The sequence below is a fragment of the Eubalaena glacialis genome, chromosome 1, assembly GCF_028564815.1.
Source record: "Eubalaena glacialis isolate mEubGla1 chromosome 1, mEubGla1.1.hap2.+ XY, whole genome shotgun sequence".
Classification (NCBI taxonomy): domain Eukaryota; kingdom Metazoa; phylum Chordata; class Mammalia; order Artiodactyla; family Balaenidae; genus Eubalaena; species Eubalaena glacialis.
Genome location: NC_083716.1, coordinates 105586791 through 105609702, shown reverse-complemented (window position 1 = coordinate 105609702; position 22912 = coordinate 105586791). Strand labels below are relative to the sequence as shown.

Genomic DNA, 22912 nt, shown 5'->3' with positions numbered 1-22912 from the left:
TGAATGGATAAAGAAGATGTGGCACATATATACAATGGAATATTACTCAGCCATAAAAAGAAATGAAATGGAGGTGTTTGTAATGAGGTGGATGGAGTTAGAGTCTGTCATACAGAGTGAAGTAAGTCAGAAAGAGAAAAACAAATACAGTATGCTAACACATATATATGGAATCTAAGGGGAAAAAAAAAAAAAAAAGAGGTCATGAAGAACCTAGTGGCAAGATGGGAATAAAGACACAGACCTACTAGAGAATGGACTTGAGGATATGGGGAGGGGGAGGGGTGAGATGTGACAGGGTGAGAGAGTGTCATGGACATATATACACTACCAAATGTAAAATAGATAACTAGTGGGAAGCAGCCGCATAGCACAGGGAGATCAGCTCGGTGCTTTGTGACCACCTAGAGGGGTGGGATAGGGAGGGTGGGAGGGAGGGAGATGCAAGAGGGAAGAGATATGGCAACATATGTATATGTGTAACTGATTCACTTTGTTGTAAAGCAGAAGCTAGCACACCATTGTAAAGCAATTATACTTCAATAAAGATGTTTAAAAAAAAAAAAAAAGAAAAGAAAAAAAAAAAAAAAAGACCTAAGAACTAAACATGCCTGATAAAAACAAAAACAATCAAAGAATAAACCAAGAAACATGGTAACTTTGTGCACAATTATAAATCTCATTGATACTTTTCTCGTGCTTAACATGATATAGTTTAGGGAAAAAAATTCAAAATAGAGAAAAGATTTAATAATCTATCACTACAATCTTGGAATTTTCAAACACTACGACAATTGGCCAATTATCACATCTTTTTGCACTAAATATGCCCACTTCCATTTTAACATCTGATTTTCCTCAAAACACCTTCGTAAACAGTAAATTCTCCTCCAGAGTAGATGTTGCAAGTCAATCTGAGAGACTTCAAGGCTAATAAACGAGGCAGACTGGACACAAATGTGTGCTTAAGATCCACGACAATGCTGAGAGGGCAGCACTCAGAGCAAGTCTGAGACTGCTCTTCATGACCAGCTCTCACTCCCCGTCCCTCTGCCAATCATGCAAGAACTACAGAGTCACTCTCTGAAGAAAATGAGCCAGTGATAATCCGGACTCAGAGACATCAGGTACAGTTGATTAATTTTCACTGAGCTGAAAACAGGGGAAATCCACATGATAAATGGAAGTCTACCTACGGAAGAGCTGAGACCTCCCTAGTCCCCTTCTCTCCCTCAGCTCTAGGAAGTCCCAGTCAGGGCTCCACAAGCTCCAGGCAGATGACTGAAGGATTTCCCTCTAGGGAAAAGACATTCTGAACTAACCAAATATTACTATATAACTACTTTGTTTATTGAAAGGATGACAGGAAGTATGTGTGTACGGAGGGGAAGGAGAGGTAAAGTCTCATCGTCCAAAGTCAATACATAATACAAACAACAAAAAACAAACCAGACAAAACCAGACATACTGTAAGCATGTTTCTTAGAACCATGGTAATAAATATGAGAGAAAAACTAAATGTGTCAAATGCAGTTACTTCTAAGGGGCAACAGGGTAGGTTTAGGGTTCTGTTAGTTTTTGTTGTGACACTTTATAGAACAATTATTTTAAATTGTGTACATGAATAAACCAATAAATGTAAAAACAAAAAATTTCTTAGGGAATCTGGATGATGTGTAAATGATAGTATTTTTAAAGGAATTAAGAAATCAAATTTAGGGACTTCCCTGGCAGACCAGTGGTTAAGACCCCGCACTTCCACTGCAGGGGGCACAGGTTTCATCCCTGGTCAGGGAACTAAGATCCCGCATGCCGCGCAGTGTGGCCAAAAAATAAAGCAATCAAATGTAAGTAGGGCTAGAAATAATACTTAATAAAATGGTAAGTCTTGAAAATAAGAGGTCCAAACAGACCTTCTCACATACACACACACATTACTGGCTCTGCTACCAACTTGGCAAGTAACCTAATGACTCTAAACTTATCTTCTCATGTGAAAAATAAAGACAGTGGAACAATAACCAGGAAAAAATTCCCCAAACCCTATCCTCCTTTACAAATATGACTGTAAAATGATTCCAAGTAAGTTCCGTTTAGGTAAATCCATCATCCTTATACTCCTTTTGCTTCCCATTTCAATCAGCATCCACCTGCTAACCCCAACTCTATAATCCAGTTTGTACTACAGATTTGGTTAACAAATACTTTACCAGATGAAAACAAGGTGAGGTTCAGCCAACTAAATATTCATCAACCCAAGCTATAACATAACTAGAATATTATTAATTGAATTTCATTTCATTTCAAGGGGAAAAAACCTATGATTTATTGCATCTTTCACTAACAACTGAAGTACTGGTATCATTTTAAAAAATTATCCGTTAGAGAGCCCAGAAACAAGCCCATGTACCTAGGGTCAATTAATCTACAGCAAAGGAGGAAAGAACATAATACAATGGAGAAAGGTAGTCTCTTCAACTGTTTGGTGCTGCCCCAGTGAGTGGTGCTGGGAGCTGGACAGCTACACATAAAACAATAAATTTAGAACATTTCCTCACACCACACACAAAAATAAACTCAAAACACTTTAAAGACCTAAATGCCAGACAGGACACCATAAAATTTCCAGAAGAGGACATAAGCGAAACACTCGTTGATGTAAATTGTAGCAATATTTTCTTAGCTCAGTCTCCCATGGCAAAAGAAACAAAAGCAAAAATAAACAAATAGGATCTAATTAAACTTAAAAGCTTTTGCACAGCAAAGGAAACTATCAACAAAACAAAAAGACAACTTATGGAATGGGAAAAAATATTTGCAAATGATACGACTGAAAAGGGGTTAATATCCAAAATATACAAACAGCTCTTATAACTCAATATCACAAAACAATCCAATCAAAAAATGGGCAGAAGACTTGAATAGACATTTTTCCAAAGAAGACATACACATGACTAACTGGCACATGAAAAGATGCTCAATATCGCTATTTATTAGAGAAGTGCAAATCAAAACCACAATGAGGTATCACCTCACAACTGTCAGAATGGCCATCATCAAAAAGCCTACAAATAACAAATGTTGTAGAGGGTGTGAGAAAAAGGAACCTTCATATACTGTTGGTGGGAATGTAAATTGGTGAGATCCCTTAAAAACTAAAAACAGAATTGCCATATGATCCAACAATTCCACTCCTCGGTATATATCTGGAAAAAACAAAAACACTAATTCGAAAAGATACATGCACCCCAATGTTCATAGCAGCACTATTTACAACAGCCAAGACAAAGAAGCCACCCAAGTGCCCATCAACAGATGAATGGATAAAGAGAATGTGGTACATATATACAATGGAATACTACTCAGCCATAAAAAAGAATGAAATAATGCCATTTGCAGCAACGTGGATGGACCTAAGGATTATCATACTAAGTGAAGTAAGTCAGAGAAAGACAAATGCTATATGGTATCACTCATCTGTGCAATCTAAAAAATAATACAAATGAATGTATATGCAGAACAGAAACAGACTCACAGACATAGAAAACAAACATATGATTACCAAAGGGGAGGAACAAATTAGGGGTATGGAATTAACAGATACAAACTACTATACACAGAATAGATAAGCAACAAGGATTTACTGTATAGCATAGGGAATTATACCCAATATCTTGTAATGACCTATAATGGAATATAATCTACCAAAAAAAAAAGAATCACTATGTTGTACACCAGAAACAACACAATATTATAAATCAATTGTACTTCAATAAGAAAAGTTATCAGTTATTCTTTATTGAGTACATAAGAGATACATTACAAAGAGAACAAAAAGAAAACTGAGGGAAAATGCAATGTGGACAAAAATGAAAGTAAACAAACAAAAATCCTCACTGCATAAGTTTAGTTTTGTCTTTAAATACTGCTACCTATGAAGTGCCTCAGAATTGTGCACTGAATCACATGTGTTGAATAAATGATCATACATTTTGAATATTATTTCAGTTTTTCCAAATATAACTCTATATATCTCAATTTTATACATATACATTCACATATAAAATAAATATATAAAGCCCAGAAGCATAGAGCAATTTAAATGACACAAAAGGCAGAGAGTAAACATTCAACTCCCTCTCATCTCCGCCCTCTAGTAAGTCAGCCATCCTTCAAGTAGCAAGGGAGAGTCCTGGGAGCACATTCCTAAGTCTATACAAAAGCAGAACACAGGTACAGCTATGTGGAGAGGCTGTGGTAACATGGAAGCCTCCACCAGGGGGACACGTTGGCAGACTATACTTTCCCAAAAGAGTCTACAGCAATATTTCCCATCCCACGTGTTCTTTTAGAACCTTGCCACTTTCCATCAAGAGACAGTCTATTTCCCTCTCCTTGATCCCAAGTGTGACTCTGTGATAGCCTTGACAAACAGAATATGGTGGAGGTGACATTACGTGACTTTCAAGGCCAGATGAGAAACGGTAATATGACTAGAGCCCGGTGCTCTCTCTGAGGATGCTCACCTTTAGAAGGCAGCCACTGTGCTATGAAGAAGCTCAGGGCACACAGAGAGGTCACACACAGGTGTTCACGCCCCAGCTAAGGTCTCAGGTATCAGTCATACAAGCTGAGTAAGCCTTCAAATGATTTTAGCCTCCAGCTTTGAGTCTTCCAGCTAAGGCCCAACAAATGCAGCAGGTATAAATCATCCCTGTTGGATCTGTGACTCACAGAATCCCTGAGGATAATAAATATGCCACTAAGTTTGGGGGTAATTTCTTATGCAGTCCTAATAACTGGAACAGGTTGGTTTTACAGAACTCTTCCTTATCACACAGCCTACTGCTATACAGGTGTACCAAAGTAAAAATAAAAACAAAATTTAGGCAAAAAATCCTCATAGGTTGGTGAAATCAATCCATGTAGTACAGATACTATACATTTTAAAGTATTAATGGAAACAAGTTTTTGGTGAATTGATGATGAATTTAGGGCATGAGGGAGACAATTCCATAGGCTGGCTACAGTAAAAAGAATGACTGTGTAAACAGAACTTGAAGCTGAAGCAACACTTATGGGCTTACCTCACTCCTATGTCCACAACAGAGAAAGAGAAAGAGAAAAAACTCATGAAGTTGTATCAACTCCTTTAGTACCACATTTTCTCTCAGGAAAATATAAAGGAAAAACTTTGATGAGATAAACACCAGATGGAAAAAAAAGCAGGCTTTGGCAACAATGAATATTTGATCTGTGGTACAGAAATCTTTTAGGGAAAGCAATGCCTGCAACAGCTAAGACATTACAAATCATTCGTCGGTAGTCTCCAAAGGAAACTAAGTGGTTCTCCTTCCTGGTGAACAGAGATGCTGGTGAGCCTAGCAGCTGCCAACAATGGGGATTTCTGAGACTTAAAGGTACTTAATGGACATGAGAGAATAACTAGCAGAGGTTCAAGCTCCCCTACTAGTTTGCAGGCTATCATGAACCACTGCACAGGCTGTAAGCTACATAACTAGGGAACCATTCATGTAGATTAAAATAATCAGCATCTGTAACAAAAGTGCAAACCAACTCAGACACTCTGAATGATTCCAGCCCTGACACTCAGAGGAATAAACATACTACATATCCAACAGTCAATTTCTCATATTGTTCCTCTTAAGTTTTCTGATATACTAAAATAATGGTAGAGAAAGTTTCTAGTAATAAACTCAACTCAATTAGAACTGATATTTAAATATATTGGGACTTCCCTGGTGGTCCAGTGGTAAAGAATCCTCCTTACAATGCAGGGGACACAGGTTCGATCCCTGGTCGGGGAACTAAGATCCCACATGCCACAGGGCAACTAAGCCTGCGCACCTCAACTACTGAGCTCTCGCACCTCAACTAGAGAGCCCGCATGCCACAAACTACAGAGTCCAGGCACTCTGGAACCTGCGCACCATAACTACAGAGGCGCATGGGCCACAACTAGAGAAGAGAAAACCCTCATGCCACAACTAGAGAGAAGCCCGCGCACCGCAATAAAAGATCCCACATGCCTCAACAAAGATCCCGTGTGCCAGCAACTAAGACCCGACACAGCCAAAAATAAATTAAATAAATAAATAATAAATCTTTTTAAAAAATCAATAAATATATCAATATAATATATATTAAAAGATCTAAATATAAACAAAAATAAAATAAATGCACTAAATACATGTCTTCCTATAAGAGTAATTAAATAGCACGTTGATTTCCACATTGAAAAATACAATACTATTATCAACTAAAGTGCCCAAAAGGAAAATTATGCTAGATGGGAAATACAGCATAAACATAATGTGTTGTGAGAACATTTAAGATTTTATTCTCTTAGCAACTTTCAAGTATAGAACACAGTACTGTTGCCATTAGTCACCATGCTGTACATTAGCTCCCAGAACTTATTCATCTTGTAACTGGAAGTTTGTACCCTTAGACCAACATCTCCCCATTTTCCCCATCCCTCGGCCCCTGCCAACCACCATTCTGAGTTCAGCTTTTCTAGATTCCACATATGAGTGAAATCATACTGTATTTGTCTTTCTCTGTCTGACTTATTTCACTTAGCATGATGCCAAGGTCCATCCATGTTGTCACAAAAGGCAGGATTTCAGAAGATCAATATTTTATACTACTTAAAGATTTCAAAGTCTAGAAATACCTGCGTAACACAGCAGGAAACAGATGAAGGTGTTATCCTGGAGATGTGGAAATGAGGAATGAGGAATTCCAGTTTCAATATAGACTACATATATTAGATACTATTATTTTCATAATATTAAATTTTGGGGTGTGATAATGATATAGCTGTAATTTATGAGATCCTGAGGCTGCTGAAACACAGGTGAAGTGTACCACCTACTTTCAGAAGGGTCAGAAAACACACACAGAGAAAAAGAAAGATAAAGGAAATGAGCAAAATGTTAACAACAGGTCAATCTACGAAAAGGGTAGGTGGGTATTCACGACACTAGTCTCTCCCCTTTCTGTAGGTGTGGAATCATTTAAATAAAAAAGAGGAATGCCTTTGCATATATCAAGACATGTTCACAGCAACATTACTGATAAGAGCCCAGGGTGGAAACAATCCAAATATATACAAACGATAAACTGGACAAATAAATGGAGATAAATAAATGGATAGGTAAACTGTGGTGTACTCATCCAAGAGAGTACTACACAGCAATGAAAATGAACCAACTACTGCTAACACACCACACGGTGAAACTCACAATGTTGAGCAAACAAAGCTGGACACAGGCAGGATGAACAACCATTTGTTGAATAAATGTTTCAGATAAGGCTCAGATAAGATCAGGGCTGCTATTTATCTTTGTTTAGCAAAAATTTTCTTCACAGACAGTAGAATAAGATCACAATGGGAATGTATAAATTATTTATGAGAACAAAGTTCCTTTCCCGCACCCTCAAGCACATTTATAAAAACCACCTACATACTATTGACCTGCTCCACTAATAATGCGCTGCTGGTTTGTCAACCCCTTAAAAGACCTTGAATTAGAATGTGTATTTGATAGTTACAAAACCAAACTAACAAGACTTTCCTCTTTGAAGAAGGCTTTTCAAACTGCATTACGATTAAACAATTTTAGTTTTAAAATTTAATCTAAATTCAGATTTATAACCAGATTATTAAAATTAAAAAAGACATAAAATACTTACATTAACTTTGAAAGCCTGTACAGTGTTATCCAGAAGAAGGATGTTGCAAACCACCTCTGTATGCAGTCTATCTCGGGCCAACTCTGATGCTCGTACATTGTAGGTTCTGCCAGCAGGCAATCGGAAACGTGAGGTCATTACTGTCCACACAAGGTCTAAGTTGAAAAAAAAAATTAACTAAATAAAGGGACAGTTGAAGATACAAATTATTTATATAAAAAGGTACAAAGTTATTACATATTTTTCAATTAACCTTAGGTAAAAAGCAGTTACAAATTTTGAAACACCTGGATAGGAATTGTAGGCATAAAAGAAAATACCACATATAGTTCATCATGTAAACTAAAATTACAATTGCCTGGAAGAGGAGCTTTGTTTTGAACTGTCCATTAAGAAGACAATACACAAATTGCTGAGGTAGCCATATTCCAATTCAAAATATATAAATTTAGGAGCAGCCAAAAAGGAGGAAGGAAAATATGCTACCTCAGGAAGCCGGGCATTACTCATTGATGCAAGCATTAAAAAGACACTGGAGAATGGCAACAGGAGGGAAGGTTATTCACCTCTCAAGGGCCTTTCCTTTTATTCAAGCTTAAGATTTGGGGGAAACATGGGAGTTTATTCGTTGGGATTTTTTTTTTTTTAATATAACAATACCCTTTCATTTTAACTAACCTCAAATGAAAACTAATTCTAATAGAACTATTCTTAGGAAAACAAAAACAAAATAGAAAACTTAAGACTACAGATCTTTGTTTCTCAATTTTTTAACCTAAGAGGGAACAAAGACTGCCTATAAAAAAAAAAAAAAACGGGTATCACATCATTTTCAGCAACAATTGACGTTAAAAGACAATGAAGATGTAGCTTCGAAGTTCTGAAAGAAAATTATTTGAAACAGAATTATGTTCCCCCCAAATTAGCATTCATGTGAAAGAATAAAGTTACAGACATTTTCAGACATTCAAAAATTCGAAGTTTAAAATCCATAAAACTTCCCTCTAAAAGACAACTGGGGGACTCTCCTGGTGGCACAGTGGTTAAGACTCCGCGCTCTCAATGCAGGTGGCCTTGGTTCGATCCCTGGTCCAGGAACTAGATCCCACATGCATGCCACAACTAAGAGTTCGCATGCCACAACCAAGGAGCCCACCTGCCGCAACTAAGGAGCCCGCCCGCCGCAACTAAGACCCGACGCAAACAAATAAATAAATAAATATTTTTTAAAAAATAAAAATAATAGAAGACAACTGGATAAAGGAAACAAACTACACTACAAACACAACTGTATAGAATTTTAAAATATAAGTAAGCAATAAGTACTAAGAAATTTAATAAGTAAAAATCAATAATAAAAAAAAACAGCAATTCAAATACATGGTATTCAGTAACTGCAGTTGACGTCATACTGTTCACGTCAAAAGGATTCAAGCTAAAAGTAAATGTCAATGTTACATACGTATAAAAATTGTATAGAGGAAAATAGCTTTGGCATGCTGACAGAGAGGGGCTAGCCAAGTAAAATTCACCAATTAAAAGACAGTGATTGGCAGTTTCCAGTTCTACATGTAAAGAGCTCAGGAAGTCCCCACTCCATCCTAACAAGTAAGAAAAGCAGAACAGACTGGAAAATCAGCAACCCTTCTTGGATCCATAAGAGAGGACACAGGGAAAACTGCTGTCCCAAAGATTGGAGAGACAGGTGAAGAGAAAGAGTCACAGCTTATGGGAGTAGAGACTTCAAGTCTCTACTTGAAACTGCCACGGAAACCAGTACGTGAGTAGGAAAGTCTGAATCCAACTGATGACTTGCTGGAAGCTCAATGTGGACAATTCCAAGAGTTTTTTTAAAACTCCAGGGGGCCAGCCATAGCAGGACTCACACAATATTGTGAGATTGACCTCCAGGAGCTCCGTCAGATTCCCACAGTAAATATCAGAGAAAAATACCCGAACTTCCCACAAGGGGCGGGATGGTGGAGGGGGGGGACACAAAACCATTATGAAATACAGCTGACCCTTGAACAACACAGGTTTGAACTGCACGGGTCCACTTATACGTGGATTCTTTTCAATAGATACAGCACTGCATGATTCACAGTTGGTTGAATCCATGGATAAAGAGGACTGATTATGAGACTGAGCATTGGTGGATTTTGCTATCTGCAGTACGTCTTGAAACCAATCCCCCATGGATCCCGTGGGACGACTCTACGTGATTTTTCAACTCTCTGTGGGGTCAGCACCCTGAACCCCCAGGTTGTCCAAGGGTCAACTGTACACCAGAGCACTCTGTTCTTCTTAACAAGGGCTGTTCTCAGGAGAAACGAGTTAACCAAAACCTAACTGACCTGGGGCAAGGACAATACTCAATTCCAGCTGACTCCAGCCTTCTAGAGGGAGAAGGGAAATACCCAAGTCCAGCCCACACTAGCCATCCTGCCCCCCTATAAGGGGAGAGAAAAAACCGAGAAATACTTGTGTAGTTCATAGTCCAGAGGCCTACGCTCACTAAAATACTGAAACCTAACCACAAGACTACAGAATGCTTCCTTTCCCCCCCATTACTAAAGGCCTATTTACTGAAGTTCCTCTTACCAATATATATAATGTCTGCCTATCGAGAAAATTTTATAAGGTATACCAAAAGGGGAAAAAAAACACAATGTGAAGAAACAGGGCAAGCATCAGAACCAGACAGGAAGGTGTGTTGGAATGACCACACAGGGAATTTAAAACAACTATGATTAATAATATGCTAAAGGCTATAATAGGCAGAATGCAAGAATAGATGGGCAATGCAAGCAAAGAGAAGAAAATCCTAAGAAAGAACTAAAAAGGAACATTACAGGTAAAAAACACTGCAACACATATGAAGAATGCCTTTCATGGGCTTATTAGTAGACAGACTCTATGAGCTAGAGGATGTAACAATAAAATCCCCAAAAACCAAAAGCAAAAAGAACAAAGACTGAAAAAAACAAAACAGAATACCCATGGACTGTGGGACAAATACAAATGATGTAACATACGTGTAAGAAGAATGTAAATTGGTGCAGCCACCAACAGATATATTGGGCATAGATATATGCCCAGGAGTGGGACTGCTGGATCATATGGTAGTTCTATTTTTAGTTCTTTAAGGGACCTCCACACTGTTCTCCATAGTGGCTGCACCAATTTACATTCCCACCAACAGCAAGAAGAGAGAAAAAAACACAAACAAAACCCCCACAAGAACCAAACCCAAGACCAAAAACCCTATACTTAGCCGTATCCTTTAAAACTACAGAAAATCAAAGATAAAGAAGACAGAGGAAAAAACACCTTAGCTATAGAGGAGCAAATATAAGAATTACATCTGACTTCTTAACTAAGCAAGCAAGAAGAGAGTGGGGTGAGATACTTAAAATGCTGAGGAAAAAACCCCTCAACTTACAATTCTGCACCCTGCAACATTATCTTTCAAAAGAGAAAGACGAATACTTTCTCAAACAAAAGTTTAAAAATAGAGGGAATCTGTTGCCAGTGGACCTTTGCAAGATATGTTAAAAGAAGTTCTTTAGAGATAAAAAGAAAATAATATAGATCGGAACTCAGACTTAACCAAGTGAAAGCCCCTAAAATGAAGACTAGGCCCTTCCTGAAGTGAAAGGAATTCTGCTGCAGGCTTTAAAGACATTATCTGTCATGCAGCAAGAGGGCCCGTGACAGGGCCATGTGGCAGGGAAGCACAGGGCCTCTGTGGGCTGACAGTCAACAAGGGACTGAAGACGTCAACTTCCCAAGCTGCCGCAGTCCAGTCAACACCTAGCTTGCAACTTTGTCAGCTCCAGCCAAGCTGTGCTCATACACCTAACCCACAAAAACCGGGAGAAAATAAATGTGTGTTGTCTTAAGCTGTAAATGAACTTTAAAAGAATGGAGAAATCTGCACTGCTCAGCCCAATTACAGAAATGCACTATCTGTTCTAAATATTTAATACTCTCAAATATGGATTGTCACAAGATGTTGGTATCCTATTATTTACAATAAAACCTTTTTAATTTAGACCCTGCTAACTGAGAGCTTTAAATAATTTTATTTGATTATTTGGTTTGATGTTAACCTCTAACCACTGAGGAAAAACTAAATTCATCAAATAGTAATCTTTAAATTTTTAAAAATTTTATTTATCTACAGTTGATTTATAGTAATATATTAGTTTCAAGTGTACAGCTTCAGATTCTTTTCCACTATAGGTTATTTCAAGATACTAAATATAGTTCCCTGTGCTATACAGTAAATCTTTGTTGTTTATCTATCCTATATATATTAGTTTGTATCTGCTAATCTCAAACTCCTAATCTATTCCTCCCCCACCTTCCCCTTTGGTAACCATAAGTTAGTTTTCTATGTCTGTGAGGCTGTTTCTATTTTGTAAATAAGTTGATTTGTATTATTTTTTTAGACTTCAAATATGAGTGATATATTATTTGTGTTTCTCTGACTTACTTCACTTTGTATGATAATCTCTAGGTCCATCCATGTTGCTACAAACGGCAATACTTCATTCTTTTTTATGGCTGAGTAATATTCCATTGTGTATATATATACCACTTCTTTATCCATTCATCTGTTGATGGACACTTAGGTTGCTTCCATGTCTTGGCTATTGTAAATAGTGCTGCTATGAACACTAGGGTGCATATATCTTTTCAAATTACAGTTTTCTCTAGATATATGCCCAGGAGTGCAACTGCTGGATCATATGGTAATTCTATTTTTAGTTTTTTAAGGGACCTCCATACTGTTGTCCATAGTGGCTGCACCAATTTACATTCCCACCAACAGTGTAAGAGGGTTCCCTTTTCTCCACACCCTCTCCAGCATTTAAGTAATCTCTCAATTTTAAAAAAAATTCTTGAAAAAAGAAAAAAACTTAGAAGAATAAACTGAGTTTTACACTCACGTATATGAAAAATATCTTTTCCATTAAAATACACCAGGAATAATTTATAAGTAGATTACCAGTATATTCATTCATATATTCATCCAGTCATTCAACAAAAATTTGTTGTCTGTGCCAGGCACTGATCTAAGTACAGCTGGGATGAAAAAGAGGATGACCAAAAACAAACCCCCAAAACTGGGGGAGTGGGATGTTCACAAAGGGTTTTGGGAAGCTCCAACAGATGCCTGGGAATCCAGAAGGCCATCAGCATGTGAGAACTATGCACATGCCCAGGAAAGAGCTGAAAAAACCCTAATCTCTCACTTTTTGATAACCTTGAAGCTCTGCAAAAACAAGATGTGAAGGCTAAAGCAGGGCTGTAAAGCCTTGAAAACCACGTCAGCAAAGGTTGGAAAACTTAGTGGTTCAAGGTATGTAAGAAAATCTGTCCATTCATTAGCTGACTACTAAGTTAACTGAGCAAAAACAGTGCAGCAACACAATGACATACAGATCTTATAAAATTAGCTCAGGAAGGCCACTAAGCAAACTAAATAATCAAAGCAACACTAAATAAACAAACAGTAACAAAAACAAAAAGAGCAACAATAAAACACCAGGGAGGAAGGAACGCGATTTCTAGAGTTGATAAAACATTATTTTAAAAGTACAGAATTCAACATGTAAAATTCCAAAAATGTAATTACAAAACAAAGAAAAAAGCACGATAGAATGACCCACATACAGGAGAGAAAGAGAAAAAAAAAAGGGAGTTCAATAGAAACTGTCCCTGAGGAAGCTCACACAATGAACTTACTCAACAAAAATCAAGGGTTATAAATATGTTAAATAAAATAAACCACAACTACAGAACCAAAGGAAAGCTGAGAACAATATCACACCAAATGGAGAATATAAATAAAAACACAGAAATTACTTTTTAAACAAGCAATTCAGAATTCTGTAATTAAAAAGTATAATAACTGAAATTTAAAATAGAAGGCTTAACAGATTTGAGCTAATATAATAAAGAGTTAGCAAACTTGAAGATAAGTCAATTGAAGGACTTCCCTACTGGTCTAGTGGCTAAGGCTCTGCGCTCCCAAGGCAGGGGGCCCACGTTCAATCCCTGGTCAGGGAACTAGATCCCACATGCCACAACTAAGAGTTTGCATGCCACAACTAAAAGAGCCTGCATGCCACAACTAAAATATCCCGCATGCCGCAATGAAGATCCCGCATGCGACAACGAAGATCCTGAGTGCCGCAACTAAGACCTGGCGCAGCCAAATAAACAAACAAATAAATAAATAAATATTTTAAAAAAAATTTTTTAAAAAGATAAGTCAATTGAGAATATACAGTTTGAGGAACAGAAAGAACAAAGAATGAGGAAAAATGAGAACAGCCTGAGACCTGAAAGACACCATCAAGCATATCAACATATTCATAATGGAAGTTTCAGAAAGTCAACAGAAAAGGGGTCAGAGAGAATATTTGAAGAAATAATGGCATATAAGTCCCCAAATTTGACTTTTAAAAAAATCACATCCGAGAAACCAAATAACTTCCAAAAAGATAAACTCAAAGAGAGCCACATCTAGACACGTAGTAGTCAAACTGTTAGAAATCAAAGAAAACGAAAATCTTGAAAGCAGCAAGGGAAGAGTGACTCATCACCTACAAGTGATCCTTAATTATATTAATAGACAATATCTAATTAGGAAACATGAAGGTCAGAAGGCAGAGGATGACACATCCAAATTACCAACTGAAAATGACTATCAGGAATAATTTAATATCCTGCAGAACAATACTTAAAATAAAGAAGAACTTAAGATAGCCCAAGATAAACAAAAAGATCTGTCACTAGCAGATCTATATTAGAAAAAAAATTAAAGATGAAATGAAAGTATATTAGATAGTAACTAAAATCCATAAGAAGAAATAAAGACTACCAATAAGGGTAACTACATGGCTAAATATAAACAACAGTATAAATTTATTTTGTATTTGTAACTCTTTTTTAATCTATGGAACTTAAAAGACAACTGCATAAAGCAATATTTATAGCACTGTGTTGATGGGCTTATATTGTATAAAGATGTAATTTGTATGACAATAGTACAAAAGAAGGAGAAAGAAAAGTGAACCGTATAGGAGCAGTTTCTATGTGATGTTGAAATTAAACTTCTATTATCCCCAACTATATGGTTATAAGTAAACCCCCAGAGAAACAACAGTTGACCCTTAACAACATGGGCCTGAACCGTGCAGGTCCACTTATATGTGAATATGCTTCAACAAATATACAGCTGGCTCTCCATATCCACAGATGTGGAACCCCAACTGTAAAGGCCTTGAACATCCATGAATTTCAGCATCTGCAGAGGCTCCTGGAACAAATCTCCCACAGATACAGAGGGACAACTATTCTAAGAAATAAACTCAAAATAAAGTAAAAATAAACAACAGAATTAAAATGACAGGCTAGAACATATCTGGTTAAAATAAAAGAAGGCTAAGACGGAGGAATAGAGAAAAATGGAACAAAAGACATAAGAAAACTAGCAAAACGGCACTATCTTATCAATAACAACATTAAATATAAATGGACTAAAAACTCAAATCAAAACACACAGATTGGCAGAATAGATCCTTTTTTAAACCCTGCTCCATTTATCTGCTCTCTACAAAAGACACATTTCAGATTCAAAGACACAAACAAATTGAATGTAAAAGAATGTAAAAAGATATACTACAAGAATAGTAACAACAAAGAGCTAGAATAACTATTAAAATCGGTCTGGTTGGAACTAAGACACAAATTCAGCAAAGTTGGAGAATACAAACTTAACTCAAAAAATTAGGTGCATTCCCATACACTAACAATTAATGATCCAAAAAGGAATGTAAGAAAATAAATCCACTTACAATAAAACCAAAAATAATAAAATACTTAGAAATGAATTTGACTGAGGCAAAAGATTTGTATAGTGAAAACTACAAAACATTGAGGCAAAGAAATTAAAGAAGATACAGATGAAAAAGCATCCTGTGGGAGGAGATAGCAGAGTACCACGACTCTCGAGCGCTGAGCATAACTCCCCCACATGAACGCAGCAAAAACACACCTACATGTGGATCAATTCCCACTAAAAGCAAACGAGACTGGCAAAAAGACTCTTCTACAACGAGGCTGTAAAGAAAGATCCACGTGGACTTGTGTAGGAAGGGAGGAGAAGCAATCAGGTTAGGACCCACAACCCTAGGAGGGGACACAGAAGAGAGAGATTATAGGCTTGGAGACCCTCCCTGAGGAGTGAGCTATTTGAACCACACATTGGGCACTCCAACCCTGGGGTCCAACACCACTTAGCTGGTGTGAAAACCAGTGGGACTTACAGGAGGTCTGTAAGAAATTGAGACTCCATTTGTGAAGAGCACACACACGCTTACTGACTCCCGGGAACAAGGTGGAGGAAGAAGACTGAAACCACCCAGGGCTCCAGAAAGTTTCTCTTGACCAGCCCAGGGCATGCCCCAACCCACACCAAGCACCCGCTCCAGACCCTCCAGCTCCAGCAGTAGTGTGAGGGCTGCCATTGCTAAGGGCAGTGCACACCCGGCAGGGGACAGAGTGGCTTGCACAAGACACTGCATCTGAATGGGGGGGGAGCGGCCACTGCTGCTAGTAACAGAGACATCAGACGGGGAACTGTCTTGAGCTCTGACTGGCACACTGGGACCACCCTGGCACAGCCCTGGCCTGCACCAGCCCCTCTTGCTCCAGGGCTGAGCACCCTCTGGGGTGAACGTGCCACTGCTGAGAGGGGAGAGAGCTCACACTGAAAGGGAACAGAACCACCTTGCACCCAAACTTCAGGGCTTCTGCTCCAGCATGTTGGGAGCCAACCCCGTGCCAAACAGGGTGGTGACGACCACTGAGCACAGAAGCTCTGGCTCAAACCTGGCTCCAGCTCCAGCACCTCGATCTCCAGCCCCACCTCCTTCCAAGGTGACAGCTGCGAGTCCACCCTGAGGTGTGACCCGTGCTCACTTCAGATGCAGCTCTCCTACCAAAGCCACTGAGTGTCTGCAGCCTGTATAGGGACACTCCCACGCAAGTCTACTCCTTCAAGACTGTGACAGATAATGTGTTTCACCTGATTTCATAGACAAAGTTAACCAAAATGAGAAGACAGAGAAATTTGTTTCAAATGAAAGAATAAGAAAAAAAAAAAAACCCTGTAAAAAAACCTAATGAAAGAGAGAGAAATAACTTACCAGATAAAGAGTTCAAAGCATTCATAGTAAAAATGCTGCCTGAAAAGAACAGATGAAGACAGTGAGAAATTTTACAAGAAACTAGAATATATAAAGAAGAATCAGAGCTGAAGAATATAATAAATGAAATGAAAAACACACTAGAGGAATTAACAGCAGACTGGGTGATACAGAAGAATGCATAAGCATTCTGAAAGATAGAATAATGGAAATCACCCAGTCAGAATAGCAAAAACAAAACCAATCTGTTAAAAAATGAGGGCAGTTTAAGGGACCTCTAAAATAACATCAAGCATATACTATTCACATTATAGGGGTCCCAAAGGAGAAGAGAGAAAAAAGGGTTGAAAAATATTTGATGAAATTATGGTTGAAAAATTCCTGAATCTGAAGAAGGAAACAGATATCCAGGTACAGGAAGCAGAGTCCCAAACAAGATAAACCCAAAGAGATCCATACCAAGACATATCATAGTAAAATGGCAAAAGTTACAGATAAAGAGAGAATTCTAAAGGCAGCAAGAAAAAAACAGAGAGTCACATACAAGGGAACCCCCATAAGGTTATAAGCTGATTTTTCTGCAGAAATTTTGCAGGTCAAAAGGGAGTAGCATGATATATTTAAAGTGCAGAAAGGGGAAAACCTACAACTTAGGATACTCTACTCAGCCAGATTATCATTCAGAATTGAAGAAGAGATAAACTTCTCAGACAAGCAAAAACTAAAAGAACTCATCAATACTAAACTGACCCTAAAAGAAGTGGTAAAGGGCCTTCTCTAAGTAGAAAAGAAAAGGCTACAACAAGAAGAATTTATAGGAAAGGAGAAACCCCACTAGAAAAGCCAAATATTTAGTAAAGGTTGTGGATCAAGCACTTAAATAAGCTATATGAAAATTAAAAGACAAAAATTATAAAATCAACCATAACTACAATGAACCGTTGAGGGATAAACACGAAAATGTAAAATATGACATCAAAAAACACAAAATGTGGGGAAAGGGAGTAAAAAATGTAGATCTTCTAGAATGTGTTTGCATTTAAATGACTATCAGTTTAAAACAAGTAGATATAGTTATAGGTCAACATATATGAACCCCATGGTAACCATAATTCAAAAACCTACGATAGATACAGAAAAACAGAGTGAAAGGAACTCAAGTATACCACTAAATAAAATCACTGAATCTCAAGGGAAGAAACTAAAAGAAGAACAGAGAATAACTACAAGAACAGGCAGAAAACAAGTAAAAAAAAGTCAGTAAGTACTTACTGATCAATAATCACTTTAACTGTCAATGAAATAAAGCTCCAATCAAGGGCTTCCCTGGTCACACAGTGGTTAAGAATCCGCCTGCCAATGCAGGGGACACGGGTTCGAGCCCTGGTCCAGGAAGATCCCACATGCTGTAGAGCGACGAAGCCCATGTGCCACAACTACTGAGCCTGCACTCTAGAGCCCGCGAGCCACAACTACTGAGCCCACGTGCCACAACTACTGAAGCCCGCGCACCTAGAGCCCATGCTCCGCAACGAGAAGCCACTGCAATGAGAAGCCCACGCACTGCAACAAAGAGTAGCCCCCACTCGCAGCAACTAGAGAAAGCCTGCACTCAGCAACGAAGACCCAACATAGCCAAAAATAAATAAATAAATTAATTAATTAAATAAATAAATAAATAAATAGCTCCAATCAAAAGACATGCGGTGGCTGATTAGATTAAAATGACCCATCTATATGCTGCTTATAAGAGACTCACTTCAGAGCTAACGACTGAAAGTGAGGGGATGGGAAAAGGTATTCCAAGCAAATGGAAATGAAAAGAAAGCCGGCAAAACTAGACTTTAAAACAGTCTATAACAAAAGATGAAGAAGGGCATTACATAACGATAAAGAAATCAACACAGGAGAATATAACATTCATTAACATATATGCACTGACATAAGAGCACCTAAATGTATAAAGCAAATATTAACAGACATAAAGGGAGAAATTGACAATAATACAATAACAGTAGGGGACTTTAACACCCAACTTGCATCAATGGACAGATCATCCAGACAGAAAATCAGTAAAGAAACAGTGGTCTTAAATGACACATTAGACCAGCTGGACTTAATAGATATCTATAGGACATTCCATCTGAAAACAGCAGAATATACATTATTTTCAAGTGCACATGGAACATTCTCCAGGATAGATCACATGCTAGGCCACAAAACAAGTCTCAACAAATTTAAGAGGACAGAAATTATAGCATGCATTTTTTTCTGACCAAAACGGTATGAAACTACAAACCAATTACAGGGCGGGAAAATGGGAAAACACAAACACGTGGACACTAAACACATGCTACTAAAAAACCACTGGGTCAATGAAGAAGTGAAAGAGGAAACCAGAAAATATTTGGAGACAAATGAAAATAAAAACACAACTTTCAAAAATCTATGGGACACAGCAAAAGCAGTTCTAAGAAGGAAGTTTAGAGTGATACAGGCCTACCTCAAGAAACATAACAAAACATCTCAAACAACCTAACTTACCATTTAAAGGAATTAGAAAAAGAACAAAGTCGAAAGACAACAGAAGGAAGGAAATAATAAAGATCACAGGAAATAAATAAATGGAGACCAAAACAAAAAACAATAGAAAACATCAATGAAACCAAGAGCTGAATTTTTGAAAAGAAAAACAAAATTGATAAGCCTTTAGCCAGGCTCATCAAGAAAAGAGAGCCTAAATAAAATAAGAAATGAAAGAGGAAAAATTACAACTGATCTCACAGAGATACCAAAAAACCATAAGAAAATACTACAAACATTTACATGCCAACAAATTGGACAACCTAGAAGAAATGAATAAATTTCTAGAAACATACAATCTTCCAAGACTGAACCAATCCAAACATACCGATCACTAGTAGTGAAACTGAATTAGTAATTTAAAAACTCCCAGCAAACAAAAGTCCAGGACTGAATGGCTTCACAGAGAAATTCTACCAAACATATAAGAACAGCTAATAACTATCCATCTCAAAATTTTCCAAAAAACTGAAGTGGAGGGAATACTCCCTCCCAAATTCATTCCATGAGGATACCATTACCCTAATAACAAATCCAGACAAAGACACTACAAAAAAAGAAAACTACAGGTCAATATCTCTGGTGAATACAGATGCAAAAATCCTTAACAAAATATTAGCAAACCGAAATCAACAATACATAAAAAGGATCATACACCATGATCAAGTGGGACTCATTCCAGGGATGCAAGGATGGTTCAATATCTACAAATTAAACAATGTAATACACCACATGGGAAAAAAATCACATGATCATCTCAACAGACGCAGAAAGAGCACATGACAAAATTCAACATCCATTCATGATAGAAACTAATCTAAGTTGGTATAGAGGGAACATACCTCAACATAATAAAGGCTATTTATGACAAACCCACAGCTAATATACTCAGTGATGAGGGATATGGGATTAAGAGATACCAACTACTGTATATAAACAGATAAGCAACAAGGATATACTGTATAGCACAGAGAATTATACTCATTATCTTGTAATAACCTATAATGGAGTATAATCTGCAAATATACCAAATCACTATGCTGTACGCCTGAAACTAACACAATATTGTAAACCAGTTATACTTCAAATAAAATTTTTTTCAAAAAAAATTAAAATGTATATATATTTGCTATCTCTGTCCACTATTAGAACCTAGGAGCAACAGTCCAATAACACTGAACATACATAATGCCCTATATACTACTACACACTAAAAGAAACCAGGACTTCTTGGGAGAAAAGGCTGATTCCAGAGCTGGGGCAGAGAAGATACAAGGTCAGGCTAAATCTCTTGTGCCGCTAAGTAAAGAAGTCCTCAAAATCTGATGGGAACAAATAAAAAAACATGAGAGGCAGTTAAAAGGGGCTCCCACCAGTTAAATGAGACAACTTAAGTTTTAAAATAAATAGTAACAAGAATAGATAATACTCTGAATAAAACAAAAATCCATAGGTCTAAACTGATACTAATTTTTTTAAGTCAGGGAAGGGAAAACTCTTCTTTGTAGAATAATGTCAAATGATAAATGTAGAATAACACAAATAGAAAATTGCCATTTTACAACTACCATAACTGATTTAGGCAAGAATCATCAATGAATGATAAAATCACTGGGTGAAAGTTTATTGAGGAACAAGACACACACATAATCTCAAAGTATTTTTCCACTGATTACTTAATTACAAAGGGGGAAAGGTATCCCTACAATGGAGAAACCTGTCAAATCCCACCTTAACCAAATGATCATATTTAACCTCACCAAAACTACCATCATAGGCACCATGATGTTACACATTGAGAACACAACTCCTATGTAATATTCCTGCCAAAAATGTTTAACCTGAATCTGATTATGAAAAAAATAAATTAAAACAATCAGACAAATCCAAATTGAGGGACACTCTACAAAACAACTGGCCTGGATTCTTCAAAAATGTGAGGGGGATGAGGAAAAAGGGAGAAGAAAGAGGAGATTAGAAGAAGGCTGGAGAAGCACTGTAGATTAAAAGAGACGTAACAACGCAATGCAACGTGTAGTCGTTGATACAATCATGAATCAGAAAAAAAAAAAGTCATATCTATATCTGTATCTATATCTATGGGACTTGTTTGGACAACTGGAGAAATTTGAACATGGAATGTATTTCAGATTATAGTACTGTGTCAATGTTAAATTCCCTGAGTGTGATCATGTGGCTATGCAGGAGAATGTGTTTATTTCTAGAAGATGCATGTTTGCATGCTGAAGCATTTAGAGGTAAAGTGTTATGATCATGATGTCTGCAACCTTCAAATAGCTCAGAAATTTTTAATATATAAACACAGAGAGAGATAAAGCAAAGTAGCAAAATGTTGGCAATTGGTGAATCTATATGAAGGGTACACAGGTGTTCAATGTACTATTCTTGCTACTTTTCTGTAAGCTTGAAATTTTTCAAAATAAAAAGTTGTGAGGAAAGAGTAAAAAGAAATTCCTTTCAAATTCTGTTTTCACACTTAAAAGAAGCAGATAAAAACAAAACCTTTGTTATCCAAAATTATGAAGCAATTAACCACTCACAAAAAGTTTTCAGGATAATTGACAATCCCTTACCATTATCATTTTGTATGGGATGTTCTCCAATGAACCATATGCTTTGCTACAATCTTAATTTCTTATATGATGCTCTGGATGTAACTATAAATTAAAATGTTGGTATTGTAAGTACTGGACTGAGTAACTTAGCTTACTGCTATAACACTTATCCAGTGAAGGCTCCCTCAGCCCTCTGAACTAAACTTGGCAATATAACACTGAATAGGCCAGATTCTCTTAGGACAGTACTGTTAAAACTATGAGCTATAGGGACTTCCCTGGTGGTCCAGTGGGTAAGACTCCATGCTCCCAATGCAGGGGGCCTGGGTTCGATCCCTGGTCAGGAAACTAGATCCTGCACACATGCGCAACTAAAAGCCCGCATGCCACAACTAAGATCCCACATGCCGCAACTAAGACCCAGTGCAGCCTAAATAAATAAATAAATACTATGAGCTAGAACACTGTTACCCTGTAGAAGGAAAAAAAAAAAAATCAAATGTCGCAATAGTTTTGATCTAAAATTTCTCTCTATATATTTAATATACCAAACACATTTGCATAGTAGTTATTATACAGTAACTTAAACAAGAAGCTTCTTATTTAACAAATGGTATAGTACAGCAACAAAGTATCCCAGTTAATCAAGTACAAACCAATCACCTGAGACATGAGCACTGGACATGCACACTGATTCGCTGATATACAGGCAGCATTTTCCAAATGTCCTGATACCCTTTATTCAACTGCTACTGACCTCTAAGAATGCTGAATTACCATGCCAAAATAAATACCATATTCATTGTGAAC

At 37.3% G+C, this 22912-nt stretch overlaps 1 protein-coding gene across 5 annotated transcripts in view; it reads right to left on the bottom strand.

Annotated features, from left to right (window-relative positions):
• PTPN4 (protein tyrosine phosphatase non-receptor type 4) overlaps positions 1-22912 on the bottom strand; it is a 205013-nt gene that overhangs the window by 155546 nt on the left and 26555 nt on the right. For all 5 annotated transcript variants that reach the window (XM_061182965.1, XM_061182968.1, XM_061182967.1 and 2 more), the window contains exon 2: positions 7720-7874. In XM_061182965.1, coding sequence (XP_061038948.1) covers positions 7720-7874 — 155 coding nt within the window. The remainder of the gene's footprint in view (positions 1-7719; positions 7875-22912) is intronic.